Below are 14,325 nucleotides of genomic sequence, written 5' to 3'. Positions count from 1 at the left end.
GGCAGCAATACTGGAGGCCTTCAAGGTCATAGATGAGGTAGAGGAGCAGCAGTAGGAAAAACTGAGGAGAAAGTTCACTGCAAGCCAGAAGAGGTGAAGGAGGTGTCAGAGCTGAAGGCTTCAGAACCAGTGTGAACGGCTAGCTTGTTACACCTGCCACTACAGAAGCAAACTTAACTGAGAACCTAAATGGGCAGTGATATTAGCAGGTCAGTGTCATCTTAAATGCACCCAATCCCAAACTGTGTAATAGAGTTAATGATGAGCGAAAGCAAAAGGTCGACAAAATGACATGGAGTTCAATTCAAAAGAAAGTTTCCATTCATTAAGCAGCTTGACTTCAAGAATACAGATTTGAGTGTGTGACTGTGTTGAGGTAGAGTTCTGAAATGGTGCCACCTCACTCTTTACAAGCATAATGTAATTAGAAGAAACTGGTGAAGATTATCACGCCAATCGTAGCCGTTCGTGGCAACGAGAGAAAAGCCGTTAGTGATTCTGGGCTCCCTCTGGGAGATTGGGCTCACTGCACACGATGTAGTCCCAAAATAAATCTGCATGATTAAAAGCACACGTTTGATAACACAACCCCCAGGAGAAACTGAGCCACTGGGTGTAAATAAAGGGCCCACCTAGGTCTCTACTGAAGAGGCTGACGTGGCCTGTACAACAGAACACCTAACAGTAGAAATACTGGATGGTACTTGAGAAATTCTTTCCTTTTTTGGGAAATCCCCACAACATTGACAGCAGTTGCAGAGACGGTTAGAGTTGCAACTAAATCGATTAACAAAAAGCGATTAATCGTTAATCACGACATCTGTGCGTCCTGGGAGAGGGATCCCTCCTCAGTCTCTCCCTGAGGTTTCTTCCATTTTTCTCCTTTAATTATGGGGTTTCTTTTAGGAAGTTTTTCCTTGTGCGTTCTGAGGGTCTAAGGACAGAGGGTCTAAGGACAGAGGGTCTAAGGACAGAGGGTCTGAGGACAGAGGGTCTGAGGACAGAGGGTCTGAGGACAGAGGGTCTAAGGACAGAGGGTCTGAGGACAGAGGGTCTGAGGACAGAGGGTCTAAGGACAGAGGGTCTGAGGACAGAGGGTCTGAGGACAGAGGGTCTGAGGACAGAGGGTCTAAGGACAGAGGGTCTAAGGACAGAGGGTCTAAGGACAGAGGGTGTCGTATCCTGTACAGTCTGTAAAGCACACAGACAAATGTAATAATAATAATTTGTGATAATGGGCTATATAAATACATTTGATTTAAAGTTATCTTCGTGCAAAAATGGCAGACCATGATGTCGTCATCCGCTCAAATATGGAGATTCCTGTTTGATGTCATATTAAAGTCTTTGGATTTAGGACTAACAAAACAAAACATTTAAAGCAACATGATGTAACAACTGAGATATATTGCCCCGACAGTTTTAGAGAGCAACACGCCTCTATCATAAATATCAACAGCTGTAACTTTACACATGAATTAGTTACAATTACATTATTTATGATCAAAAATAGCCAGTCAACAACTTTACTAACACAAACATCAACAAGTGCAACAACACAAGACATAGCGAGCCAGCTAGTATTACCAACCCGGCTCCTTGCCCGTGCTAGCGGTGTAAACGTCAACACTTCCCCGGTGCGCTGAGCTCCCACTTCTGGCAGCACGGCTAACTGAGCTAACGGTTAACTAACTGACAGCAGCTACAGTTAGTTACTTTAGCAACAAGTAAAGCTTTCTGTCCATCAGGAAACTCAGCCGGAGGATTTTCTGCATAAAATATCATCCAGTTACACCAAATTTGATTAACTCATTACGCACGGGAGATTGCACGACCCGCTCACCGACGTTACAGTGCAAGAACTTGTGTTCGGGGAGCAGCGTGGCACCGACGGACACCATTCTCCACATATTCAGTGCAGCATCAACATGATTGTAAAGCTGTTCTTTTAAAAAGGTAAAATAGTTACATTATGTTGCTTTAAAAGAGATCACCTTGGACTATGAGAAACAATGAATCTAGAAAATAATCTGCAAACTTATCGAGAATGAAGATAATCGTTAGAGGGAGTTTAAATGAACAGCATGGTTTAATTCTTAACAGACTGGGCTTGGACTGAGAAAATAGATCAAATAATTGTTTAAGTGGCAGCTTACTAAAGCAGAAAAAGCTTCATCACTGGGCACAAAGGTAGCAGGAAAAGACGGATAATGCCGGGCCAGCTGCTACAGTTTGACATATTGGAGAGTCGTCTCTTCTATCTCCACTAATATGGGCTATGGGTTTTATTTGAGGACACTTCAGTATGTACAATTCTTCCCATAAGATCTCTTATCAAAATGTTATGACGACAACCACACAAATCATATTTCCCTGCTGAGGAACACAGAACATTATATCCTTACTGACAACTCACAAATATACCCTAATAAAAACTGTCTATTTGTGTCCAGTACATAGAGGCATTTATTGTTATCATATCCACTCCATCATGAAATCTAAAAATTGATTCACAAAGTTTACACACAAGTCACATAAATGCGTAAAGAGCAGATATTCACTACATTAACAAAAGGCCTCTACAATCCAAGACCCTGGTATTGTACATGCTGGATCATTAATCATATTAATCACACCTGTGCTTTTCCTGATGGGAATCAAAAAGTTTGCTGTGAAAAAAACCACCACGTTAATCCAGATAAGATTAGTTAACGAGAGCAGGAAAGGTTCCCGTTAATTACGCTCCTTATTCTTAACTGCACTCATCAAGTGCAAATTAAATCAGGTCGGTGATAAACAAGACATATTCCCAAATCTCTTATCCTGCACATTATATGAAGAACTCTTCAGACAAACGTCTTCTACAAGGCATGTTGGTGCATTTTCAAAATGTTTTCAATTCTGCCATTACACGCAGAGCGCTGATGAAGTTCAATAACAAATGTTAGCTGAAACGGGCCCCATGTGCCCTGAACAGGACTGCTGCTCTACTCAGTCCCCACAGATGACCCTCACACCCCATGAAGTCTTAAAGACGTTTTCTCAAATGACCTCCGGACAATATCCAGAGTCAGGTCCGCACGTTGTCCGTAGTTTTCCTTTCACACATGTAGCTCACAACAGGAGATTCTCCATGTCAGTATTCTCACTTTATATCCATACTGTTTGGTTAGGCGAGGGGCGGAGCTTGGGTAGAGCGTGCAGGAGGCACACCATGACGTGGATTACACCTCAGACACTTAGCCGCCATAACCACCGAGTCTCTCGCCTTTTCTTCAATTTGTCTGACGTGTCGATGTCGGCCCTTATACCGACAGAAATACCAAAATCTCGTCGACTCTCCAGTGAATGACTCGGAGAATTGGGTTCTCACACACAGCTCCTCCGGGTAATGTCTATACAATGTCAGGGTTGCAGTGCATGTGTGAAAGGAGCTTAAGAGAATTCATATAAATTCCATCAGTCTTTGAAAGTGAGATTGATGTTTAACCTAGCAGACTGGAACCAGCTAGCCTCCACCACAACAACAACAGCTCCAAGTTTGTTGTGTTCAGATATTGCATCTTGTTAGCAAGTAAGACAGTCGTCCACACGTCCAGGAATTATATCAGGATCATTTTTTTGTACAAGTTACGAAGTGTGCAAAGATGTGAGACCCAACGACTGATGGCCAGTAAAGAGCTTGCACTTCACGAATTGCACTACTACTGCTATTGCTGCTGCTACTAATACTACTACTGCTACTACTAATACTACTACTGCTGCTGCTACTACTACTACTGCTGCTACTAATACTACTACTAATACTACTACTGCTACTAAATACTACTACTGCTGCTAAATACTACTACTGCTGCTAAATACTACTACTGCTGCTAATACTACTACTACTACTGCTGCTACTAATACCACTACTAATACTGCTAGTAATACTACTACTACTGCTGCTGCTGCTACTAATACTACTACTGCTGCTACTAATACTACTAATACTGCTGCTGCTACTAATACTACTGCTCTGTTATTTTCTGTTTTTCGGGTGTAGCATTAGACTAGGCTACAATTGCATTTCGTTGTGCAGCCCTGTGTTGCAAAATATTAATACATGATCCTTGAATAACTGCGTGTTAAGCCACAATGTTTCATTGCATATCAACCTAGTGGAGGTAAGCACATGTGTATTTGCCAAATAGTATTTCTTGAAGATGGACTAAAGCTTTGATTAACCACCACGTTTTCAAAACAACACATAAAACCATAATCATTATAAAACTGGTCGATGCGAGGCATGCGATGAAGATTTTTAGTTTTGAAAGCACTTACCACTGAAATGCGTTGTAATGGAAGTAAACCATGCCAAGGCCATATAAAAAGGCAGCATTCTGAAAAAAAAAAGTGATAGAAAATTGTTACAAAGAGCAGCATAAAACTTCCTCCACACATTGTTCCCTCCAGTGTATTGCAAGCCCCACCGGGCCTACCGGGCCCGAGCATCAGGGATCTTTAGTTAATGCATGTTTAAGATATAAGATAGATAAAAGTGTGTTACAGAAGTAGCAAACCCCTTTAAGGAATAACTTGTGCGTAGGTCGAGTGTAGCACTAGCAAGTGCGGTTGAGAGAGAGCGAGCGTGTTTGACGGTGAGAAGGAAGCCGACAATTTGTCGGTGAATAAATGCTACGAGACCCAAAACAAGTCCCCGTTGGGTCTTGTCACTCGACCTTTAAGGTGGACCAGCTTCTCTCATTTTGGCGGTGACGTGTAGATTGCTCGAGTAGACAACTACACTTGTTACTGTAAGTAAGTGCAATAAAACCTTTGTGTGTATAAAGCCAATAGTTTATTAATACACCTTGTTCCAACCAGCGTAAACATGTAGAAAACAATATTTCAATCTGCTCAGTCTGCAGTCTCTAAAATCACTTATTTCATCCGAGTGTACTGCCAGACGACAGGCACAACACATGATGAGTAGTTACTCAGCTGCGATGCAATTCAGCCAATGAGTAACACCAACGCACCAAGCATAAACTAATGCATTTCCATCATCAACACAATTATGTTGACACATCTTTCCAGTTAGAGCCCTATTCTACAGCACCACTGCTACCAATGAGCAGTCTGCCCCACACCACCATCTAGCAGAGGGTCGGACCCCACCCCCCCCATTTCACTGTGGAGACCTGTGATGCCGAGGAGCCCAGAGCTGTCAGCTCCGATCACAATCCAACTCTCAGCACCTCCGTTTAATGGCCATTCCAAACAGTGAAACATCAAACCAAAACGGGCCTATTCATCCACACAGAGAGCACGGAGAGGACAGGCTGGTCACCATCACATCACAGCTGATCGGACAATTCAACCCCAGGAACTGTGGGAAATCTAAACTGAGGCTTATATTTCTGCAAATCATACTAAAACATTGTAACACATACAATGTAAGATGCAGCTCAGCCAAATGACAAACGCTGTACTATAGCTCAGGTATCGTGGCCAATCATTTAGTCGATCGTCCTGATCACAGTAACATTAATAACAGTTTGGCATTAAGAGAAACCTGAAAACATACAATACATAAAGACGTCACTATGTGAAGTAACACATGCCATGACACCTTTGTGTGAAGGATCTCGGTGGGATCTCAACTACTTTAGCGTTCCTTAGCATCGAGTTTTGAATTCACTGTGCCGACACTACAGAAGAGAGAGATGAGGAGACACGTAACATGATGCATTTAATGCTCATTACTCCTTTCAAAATGCTGAGTTTTGATCGCATACACACCACAGGCTGTGAGCACAGCTGCTCTGCCGGGCTGTGCTGGTTGAAGCTGTGACTGGATGAACTAAGTAGTTGAATGTAAGGAGCGATGGATATGGCTGAGACTACTTTTTACTGTCCTATTAACATTAGCATCGTTAAGCCGCACAGTACTTGAACCCGCAGTGCTTTCATGAGATGTGACAGAAGTTTGACCAATAAACCACAGGAGTTCAGGACAGTAGCTTCAGTACAACTCTCAGCCGGCACAACCACGTCAACGACCAAAGCACAGCCGCGGCTTCAGACACAGTCACAGCCAATGTCCGTCTCACTCAGCTTCAGCAGCAGTAAGAGAAAGAGCTGGTTAACTGAAGGTCCCGATCAGACGGAGCTTGTTCTGGTAGCCTGGGGCGCCTTTTTGTAACGGACTTCAATGAGAGTGAAGCGTTTTGTTCGCTGCTTTGCACCCAACGTCTTTGCGTTCCCCCCCCCTCATTGTCTGATCGGATGACTTGAGAGTAGAGAGACAACAAGTGGTTTGTGCTAGGCCAACGTTAGCTCACTTTTAACGTAGCCATAGGAAAACTGCACGACAAATATGAGCAAATTGTAGCCTCGACTACTTTCGGTAAGGTTTCAAATAAGCAACTGACTAGCTGTTAGCTAACATCCCTTTAATTAAATACATAACAGGCTGACAACCGGTCCAGTCTTGTGTGCACAGCACTCTTTCTAGCCCCAACCAACACATTTCAACACGTCGCAGTAGAGTCCACTTGGTGTCGTCCGTGTACAGTGATACGATTCTCATTGTCTCTGTATATCAGCACATTGGACTGGAAATTAAACACTGACATTACAGTGCCGAGTTTCAGCTTTAAGAGTGTCTGAGCGTCCCAGTTTTAGGGCACTGCAGCAGAGAGATGATCCTCAACATGTCGCTAACATGTCGCCATTTAAGTCTGGGTTGCCCTTACTGAAGCGCAGACTAAAAGCAACAAGTGAAGATGGCTGCAGGCTTGATAGAGCAGGAAGAGTACCAAGTAGGACTGAACAATTAATGGAAATGTTATCAAAATTAAGCAATAAGCCCCGCTGCAATATTAAAATGGCAATATTTGTTAAAGACGAAATGTATATCAAAATACCGTTTTAAATTCAATATTGTCACGTTATAGAGCTGTCCTGGCCTACACATCATATTCAACAGCAGACAACACCAACGGGTTTAGAAAGTCGCAAAGAAATATGGACAATGGACTACAAATAGTGCCGGTAATATTGGATGTTGTAAACCATGTAGTGCGGTGCAAACTCACCTTCCAGTAGTCCGACTGTAAACCGAAGTACCTCTGGTATGCAGATAATGCTGAGAAAATGGTGAGATGAAGAAGCAGGGAGAGACACGGAAAGAGATAATGAGCAGTTAGTGACAACGGAGCTGCACTTTAACACTTCCCAGCGGGACGGTTTTACAGAGCAGCACAAAGTGTCTAATCAGAGTAATCCTTTGTCGGCAGGTTTGTAGCAGTTCATCAAAATAATGAGTGTAGAAAATCAAAGCAACAACAGCACACACCATATGACTAATCGTGAAAAACTAGCAATCAATCTTTATTCTATTCTTCATTTGGATCCCCGTTGGCTTCCACAAAGAGCCCCCCAGTCTCCCTGGGGTTCACATGAGAACTATTTAACAGACATCATCTTTTCAGACTCATATGTTTGAGTTATTAAGATGCTATGCGGTTATAAGTCAGCTCGATACTTTAAATAATGATAGAAAAGAATAAAAGCTGTATTATTAGTCCTAGTGACTGAACAAAACTCCACATTCTAACAACTTCATCTGCTTGGACATCGTCTCTGAAACAGATGCAGTCTGGTTCTGAGTGGAATAGCTGTCTTTAAATATCATCGAGTTTAAAAGTTTTGCTTTTGAGCTGCACGTGTTGTTCATGTTTCCCATTTCTGAAAATGGTTGCTAATGGCAAATTGGCAACAGTTACCGTCGAGCCCTTTCACACAGCATCAATAACACAAGCCAAATATAAAAACAAGAAGATAATCAATTGATGGTCAGATACATATGTGGATTGAGGATTTACACATGAGACTCTCACCTTTTGGATAGTCCTCCAGCAGGAGGTTGAAGTGGCCCAGCTGACAGAAAATGTCAGGGTCCACTTTCCCCTCTGCTTTCAGGATGAGGGCATCATAGCAGCTAACAGCCTAAATGAAAGAGCAGCGCAGAGTTAAAGGGGCTACAGGAACAGCTGCAATGCAGAATACAGAGTTAAATGGTTGAAGGATCCTATGCATGTTACACAAAGAAACATCAAGTTATAAAAGGGTTGATGTGGCAGATTTTGATTAAAGCTTGACCTTAACGCTTGGGCTAATAGCTTGGGTGGTGATCTCACACACAGAGGACTGATATACGACCAGAGTGGTGCGTTTCCATGCCTCAGAGCTGTTTTGCATATTACCAGCTGAATGCCCTCGTCAGTCAGTCGGTCAGTATTTTAACAACGGCTAAACAAATTACTCAGCTAGCCCATACTGCAGCCACTGAAGAGGAATGAGTGTGTGTGTGTGTGTCACAGTCTACAAAATAAGGTCATAGGAAAATGATTCAGGTAAGTAAAAAGGGGTAGAGCCCCACCTCCAGCATAGAGCTCATCTTGGGGAGCTTTGCCCTCACTAAAATAAAATGGTGACCAAAGACAACTTTCAAAGAATCAAATGATTCACAAAATGTATTCGTCATAAAACTAAAAGCCTGAAGTTACGCAGACCTTCCCGTCTTTATGCATTATCATGTTTTTAACATAAGTGAACGCACACTTCCGTTATCTGGTTATAAACAGCAGCACTCTTGCAAGAATTGGAAATCCAGCTTGATGGCGTATAAATGTGCTTCTTGTTTTGAGGAACTTGCAGGTAACATCTGATCCTTCTGAGTCCCATGCAGCTCTAGCATAGACACAGGGAGCATACGATTGGGGGCATATGTGCAGCACATGGTTGCATGTATAAAACCGAGGGAAGTCTCATATGGTCGACTATGATTCTGTGAAACCATCAAACTTTGACACTTTACTGGTAATGTCTGATCACAACACAGCAATTTTCCCATTTTGAGGTAAATATTGGGATTTCATCCCGTTCGTGCACCGCAAAAACATTTTCTAAATCTTCATGAATGGTGTTGCATAATTTACGCAGTCATTGCAATATGCAAATATTTAATAAAAGATTCTGTATACTCAACAAAATGTGTAAGCAACAAGATGGACCTCAGCTGGGGTTGTAATAAAACATACATGAATCATTAATCACGATGTTGATTTGAAAAGATGGGATCTACAAACGTGTTAAAGTCTTTGAACAAGTGTCTTGGTGTAACATTTATGAGTTTTAAAATGAAATCACATTTTGGGTAGACTTATGACAAGTATTTGCCGAAAGAATCTAAATTAAATCACGTTGTGATTAAAGAATCTATTCTCACAATCATAAATCCTTCACAAATACACCAGTTGCTCACACGTGTGCGTCACTAAGGCAAATAAAAAACATGCACTATAGCACACATGTTGGACGTGCTGACAAAAAGCCTAAACGTTGTACTACTTGTCTTTGTGCTGCAGGGGTTAGCTAAGGCCTAGCAGAGCACCCTGCAGAGAAACATTATTCAGCAAACAAAATACACATACTCATGCATCCTAGGAAAGCTATACTGGGATGGTCCTAAAGTGAACTAGAAAAGTGCACTCAGAGTGCAGCGCTCCATCTGGTGTTTCTCCCTCTCCCTTCCCAAACAAAGACCATTTGAATCTCACTCACACGTCTCTCTAAGCTCCCTTACATGTAAGATGATGGCAAAGATAACAAAAAGGGGATTCATCCATCTTGTATAATGTCTAACGTTAGATATGAGGTATGGAATTAATGCAGAGATGCTCTGGTTTAATATTAGTGCAACAGATGAGGTAAGGCTCGTTTTTAGCCTCGCTGATTGCTAGAAATGCCTTTTGCTGTTGAAGCAGTTGGTTACTTGCTGCCCCTACCGGCCGACGAAGAGGACCGAGGAGTCAGAAGTCAATAACGGTATAAAAACATTCAATAAAATGTTTTTATTTTTATTGTGCATCACCCCAACCACAAGAGATCCTTGAGCATGCAGTTGTAAATGTGCACAAAAATTATTCGGCTGATGGGTCAAGTAGTATGCAGGATTAACTGCTGACAGACTGACAGACACAAGACCGAACACATGATCCTCCCTAGGCTTACATCTGGCGGAGATAATTAATTTGTTTTTAATGTTTAGCTGTTGACTTTGCATCAGTTTAAACAGTAACTAATGCTGAACTAATACTCTCCCTTCCCCCACATGTTAAAATGGTAGAGTCCAGAGAGAGGATGCAGAGGGAACTTGGTATCAATATTGATTTAATCCACCAGAGAGATACACAATTATTGAATGTGACACAGGAACACATATTCCACTACAGATGTGAAAGTGTAATGTTATGATGTGGACAGTAGGCCTGCCTGTGCCGACCAGGTATCCAGCAGAGTATGAACGACACCCATTAAAATGGCAATAACGCAGTGCATGCTGAGCCTTATCTGAAAGTACACCCTAACAAAACAACCAGCCAACCCTACAACAAGACACCCAGGAGCCACATGTTGAAGACAGATCCTGCACAGGCAGCATGACGGGGGTACCATGGACTGCATGCACACGGTTGCTACGTGTGCACCAAGCACTTTGCAGGTAGTTAAGTGGGAGCCGCTTAATAATCGATTACCTTTGTTGCAAACACTGAACGCCATCGACGTGATGTGTTTTTTAGGGAACGGAGATTAGCCTAGCCTCTGCTTGCTAGCTAGCAAACGTTTGCTAGGTGTTTTCTTCCCATCCCCGCCATCTTGGGCCAAGTGTAGCAGCAGATATTTTTGAAACCTTACAAAAAGCCCCCACTGTGTGTGTTTGTCCCCCGGTAGTGTCAGCTAAGTGGTGAAATAGTAGCTGTATGTGCGAGTGGAGGAAGGGGAAACCGCTGGGCAGCTAGCCGCTACATGCTAACAGTGAGCTGACGCACAACCCAAACTCTAGCTGCCGGTGTGTCGAGGATGGGACGGATGTTTTAGGTGGGATACAACATTTCTGTCAACTTTAATGCCTCTCCTCTCGTTAAGGAAGTATGCATGTGCGCTGTTGTGTGGCTCGTACTTCTGCAAGTCACAGAACAGTTGGGTGTTACATGTGTTAGCCTCTCCACTACACAGCAGCTGCAACATGCCTCCGTGTGGAGCAGTGTTGATAGCGATGTACATGAAACACATTTCAACTGTCGATACAATGCTACCACCTATTCTCCCCACAACCACGGACACGGCCGTGTCTCACCAGGTGGGGGGGCATCCTTTAGTGTTGGTAAACATTACAGCAAAGCACCGGGTCCGTGTGCATGTGTGTGTGAGTGTTGCTTACGTTCATAACAGAGATACTTGGACAGTCAGCGGCTGCTTCGGCTTCAAAGTTGGGGGGAATTGAGACGTGTGTTTGTCGCTGCTAGCCAGCTAGCAAGAGCTGCGCTGGGAGGTCTGTGCCACTTGTTTCTGGGGGGGCTTTGCACTAACCAGGGGAGAACCATGAGTGGAGACTGGGGTCCTGTTCTGTGGCATACCTTTAACAGCAAGGCCTTCGTTCTGGCGCCATCTTCTTGAAGCCTGTGAAATCCAAACAGTGAACTGCAAGTAGAGGACAGACAACACACAGGCGGTTCCGTATTACTTGTGTGTGTGTGTGGGGGGGGGGGGGATTTATATTTGTTGTTTCAAACTGTGCGAAGAAAAAATACATATTGCAGAAAAGACGCGGGAGAGAGTGGTTAAACAGCAGCAGCATCTAACCTGTCAGTTCCGACCAAGCTCTCTCTCTCTCGCGCTGTTAGCTTCGGAAAGTCCTCTTCGATATCAGTCGCTGTTCCCGACGCCATTTTCTCCTCGTCATTACCAGCAACGCCGAGACTCCGGGCGGCCGCGGCGGTGAGCGACACTCCGCACGATTTCATGGGGAAGAAACTGGAAGGTCGACGGGACCGAGGAACTCCGGCAGAATGCAATAACAACGAAAGAGTTGCACACCTATCCAGAACTAAACCGGGGCGTAGCGTAATTCTTGCCAAATCCTCAAGGAAATGATCCCTTCAAGTTACCTTCCACACTCCTCATTGTACATCACAACACCGCGTGTGTTCCAGTGCCACAGTGTGCATGAAGTTGATGTGATGTTGGGTTTAAGGAGGGAGTGTTACTTGGTAATATCGCAAACTTCCCCAACCATCGGCTCAAAGTTGTTGTAATTGTGTCACATAGGCAAACGCACGCCGCCACCATCGACACGCCCTCTGTCCACCCTGGCCAATCAGCGGCCGGCGTGTGCAGTCACGTGACTGTCTTCCCAGTTGATGTGTTGCGAACACGCGCACGAACACGCGCACGCACACATCAAGATGGGCTTCTCGAAGACCCGCCCCAAGGCCTGTGATTGGTTCCTTATGCTATATTATGATTACGTAACCGTATTTTAAAGCAACCTATTGGTCAATATGGCTGTCAGGTTTGACTATCGGCTGTCAACGATGTTTGTTGCAACGTTGCACATATACAGTACAGATACATTGATTGATTGATTGATATAATAGATAGATATATAGATATATAGATAGATACAAAGATACATAGATAGATACATTGATCGTTTATTTGTATCTGACGGACGAGAATAGAAAACATAGTGAATTATCACTGCATGTGTTTACATGGTACATTACATTTAATTTAGCTGACGCATTTGTCCTAAGCAACTTACAATAATTGCAAACAACCATGAGGATACAAACTCAGAATAGCAAGAATCTTGCAAGTACATTAGCTTCAAATAGGCCAAACCATTAGTTTAATTTCTTTCTTTTTTTTGGCCAAGGTGCAGTCAAAACAGATGGGTTTTCAAACTAAATTGACATGCAGACGCACACAATACGCTGTGTCTTGGTGAAATGATCTTTATGCAGTTTGTTCAAAATGGTAGGAAAAAATAAGCAAAAGATATAAAAAGTCTTACTTTTGTGTTTGTCTAACATAAAGGTTAAGAGATGGATGCTCTTATATTCTTTTTGCCACTTTTAGACCTCCTGAATGCAGTCATCTTTGTTATTCTAGATAGATAGACAGATAGATATTAATTCCATCCAGCCATGCAACACTGTACTGTATGTGTGTAAGGAAGCAAAATGGACTACAACATGTATTCTTTAGATCGGCTATGAATTCTGTAAAGAGAAAAAAGGACCATCAAGGTAAATGTGGTCTATTAAAGGGAACTGATTCTATCAACCACCTCAGAATTCATTTTTAAAAAGTCAGTTTTGATAAACATTTCACATCCAAGTTGAAATTCCTGCTACTATTGTAAAGTTATCCTTTTGTTTTGTTACTTGGAAAACATGCATATATGTATTTATATATTCTGATAATGCCCATTGCCTCATTTAAGCAAGAACATGTTTTGGTTTAATACCTAAACCTTTGGCTGCCCTTAATTACATCTCAATCCCTTTCAGTGCATCTTTGCAGCACATGAGTACTGCAGATCACCAAACATTGCCAGGAGGTCTGACTGCTTACTGTTTAGTCACATTCAGAATGATGTAATATGGGCCTAATAAAAATAATTACATTTGTTTGTTAGTAATAGTAGATGTACAGTTTTGCTCATTCTTATTGATTTGTTTCATAAATAAATAACAGCACTACTTTGTTTATATATAGCTATAAACAAAAATGGAAAGTATTATTATTTAATTGAATTACATTTCTTTGTTCGTAGTAATATATATATATATTTTTAAATAACTTAAAAACTGTGTTGTCTTTGCAACAATATAAAAATAAAGTGTATTATTATTAATAATAATAATAATAATAATAATAATAATAATACAATTATGATTTCTATTATTATTATTATTATTATTATTATTATTATTATTATTATTATTATTATTATTATTGACCCATGTCTCGTCTGTTCGACGTTAAAATTATGCAAATGACGCCGGACGTGTTGCAGGCATCTGAGGACAGACAGCACTCCAAAATGGCGAGCCGCGACAAGGGTAAGCAGGCCTGTAAACTAACTGCATCTCTTTCTGACCCGGGACATCGGCCACTCAGAGCTTTAGAACACCCCAGGCGCGTTGTTTACACTGTTATCTTACATGTGTGTATCTTTGAACCCCCCCGCTGATGCCCGGTGTCTTCAGATGTAGCGCTCATTGCTAACTTTCCAACTGTCGCTTAGCTTTACTTGTGATATGCTAACTTATTGTCCGGCCTAACAACTTTAATAAGTTCTGCATGGAGCTAAACATGGAGCTAAACATGCTAAACATGCTAACATGGAGCTAAACATGCTAAACATGCTAAACATGGAGCTAAACATGCTAAACATGGAGCTATCGTTAGCCACCTCTGTCTTGT

The 14,325-nt window shown here is 42.3% G+C and overlaps 3 protein-coding genes across 6 annotated transcripts in view; 2 read left to right on the top strand and 1 right to left on the bottom strand.

Annotated features, from left to right (window-relative positions):
- Positions 1-12,176, bottom strand: part of kdm6a (lysine (K)-specific demethylase 6A) — a 40,497-nt gene extending 28,321 nt beyond the window's left edge. For 3 of the 4 annotated variants that reach the window (XM_029458933.1, XM_029458932.1, XM_029458934.1), the window contains exons 1-5: positions 11,695-12,176; positions 11,469-11,532; positions 7,887-7,995; positions 7,083-7,132; positions 4,324-4,382 (exon numbers count right to left, since the gene is read on the bottom strand). In XM_029458933.1, the coding sequence (XP_029314793.1) occupies positions 4,324-4,382; positions 7,083-7,132; positions 7,887-7,995; positions 11,469-11,532; positions 11,695-11,855 (443 nt within the window). In that variant the 5' untranslated portion in view covers positions 11,856-12,176. Of the gene's footprint in view, positions 1-4,323; positions 4,383-7,082; positions 7,133-7,886; positions 7,996-11,272; positions 11,533-11,694 lie in introns of all 4 variants that reach the window. The other variant, XM_029458935.1, reaches the window with a different exon arrangement.
- The window catches only part of ndp (norrin cystine knot growth factor NDP), a 50,000-nt gene continuing 46,186 nt past the window's right edge, over positions 10,512-14,325 (top strand). Inside the window, exon 1 of the mRNA XM_029458940.1 lies at positions 10,512-10,552. The gene's annotated coding sequence lies outside the window, so the exon portion shown is untranslated. The remainder of the gene's footprint in view (positions 10,553-14,325) is intronic.
- Positions 13,889-14,325, top strand: part of fundc1 (FUN14 domain containing 1) — a 6,005-nt gene continuing 5,568 nt past the window's right edge. Inside the window, exon 1 of the mRNA XM_029458939.1 lies at positions 13,889-13,961. Within this exon, the coding sequence (XP_029314799.1) occupies positions 13,889-13,961 (73 nt within the window). The remainder of the gene's footprint in view (positions 13,962-14,325) is intronic.

Source organism: Cottoperca gobio, chromosome 21 (genome assembly GCF_900634415.1).
Source record: "Cottoperca gobio chromosome 21, fCotGob3.1, whole genome shotgun sequence".
NCBI lineage: Eukaryota > Metazoa > Chordata > Actinopteri > Perciformes > Bovichtidae > Cottoperca > Cottoperca gobio.
Note: the sequence above shows the minus strand (reverse complement) of the source record. Positions and strands in the feature narration are given on the sequence as shown.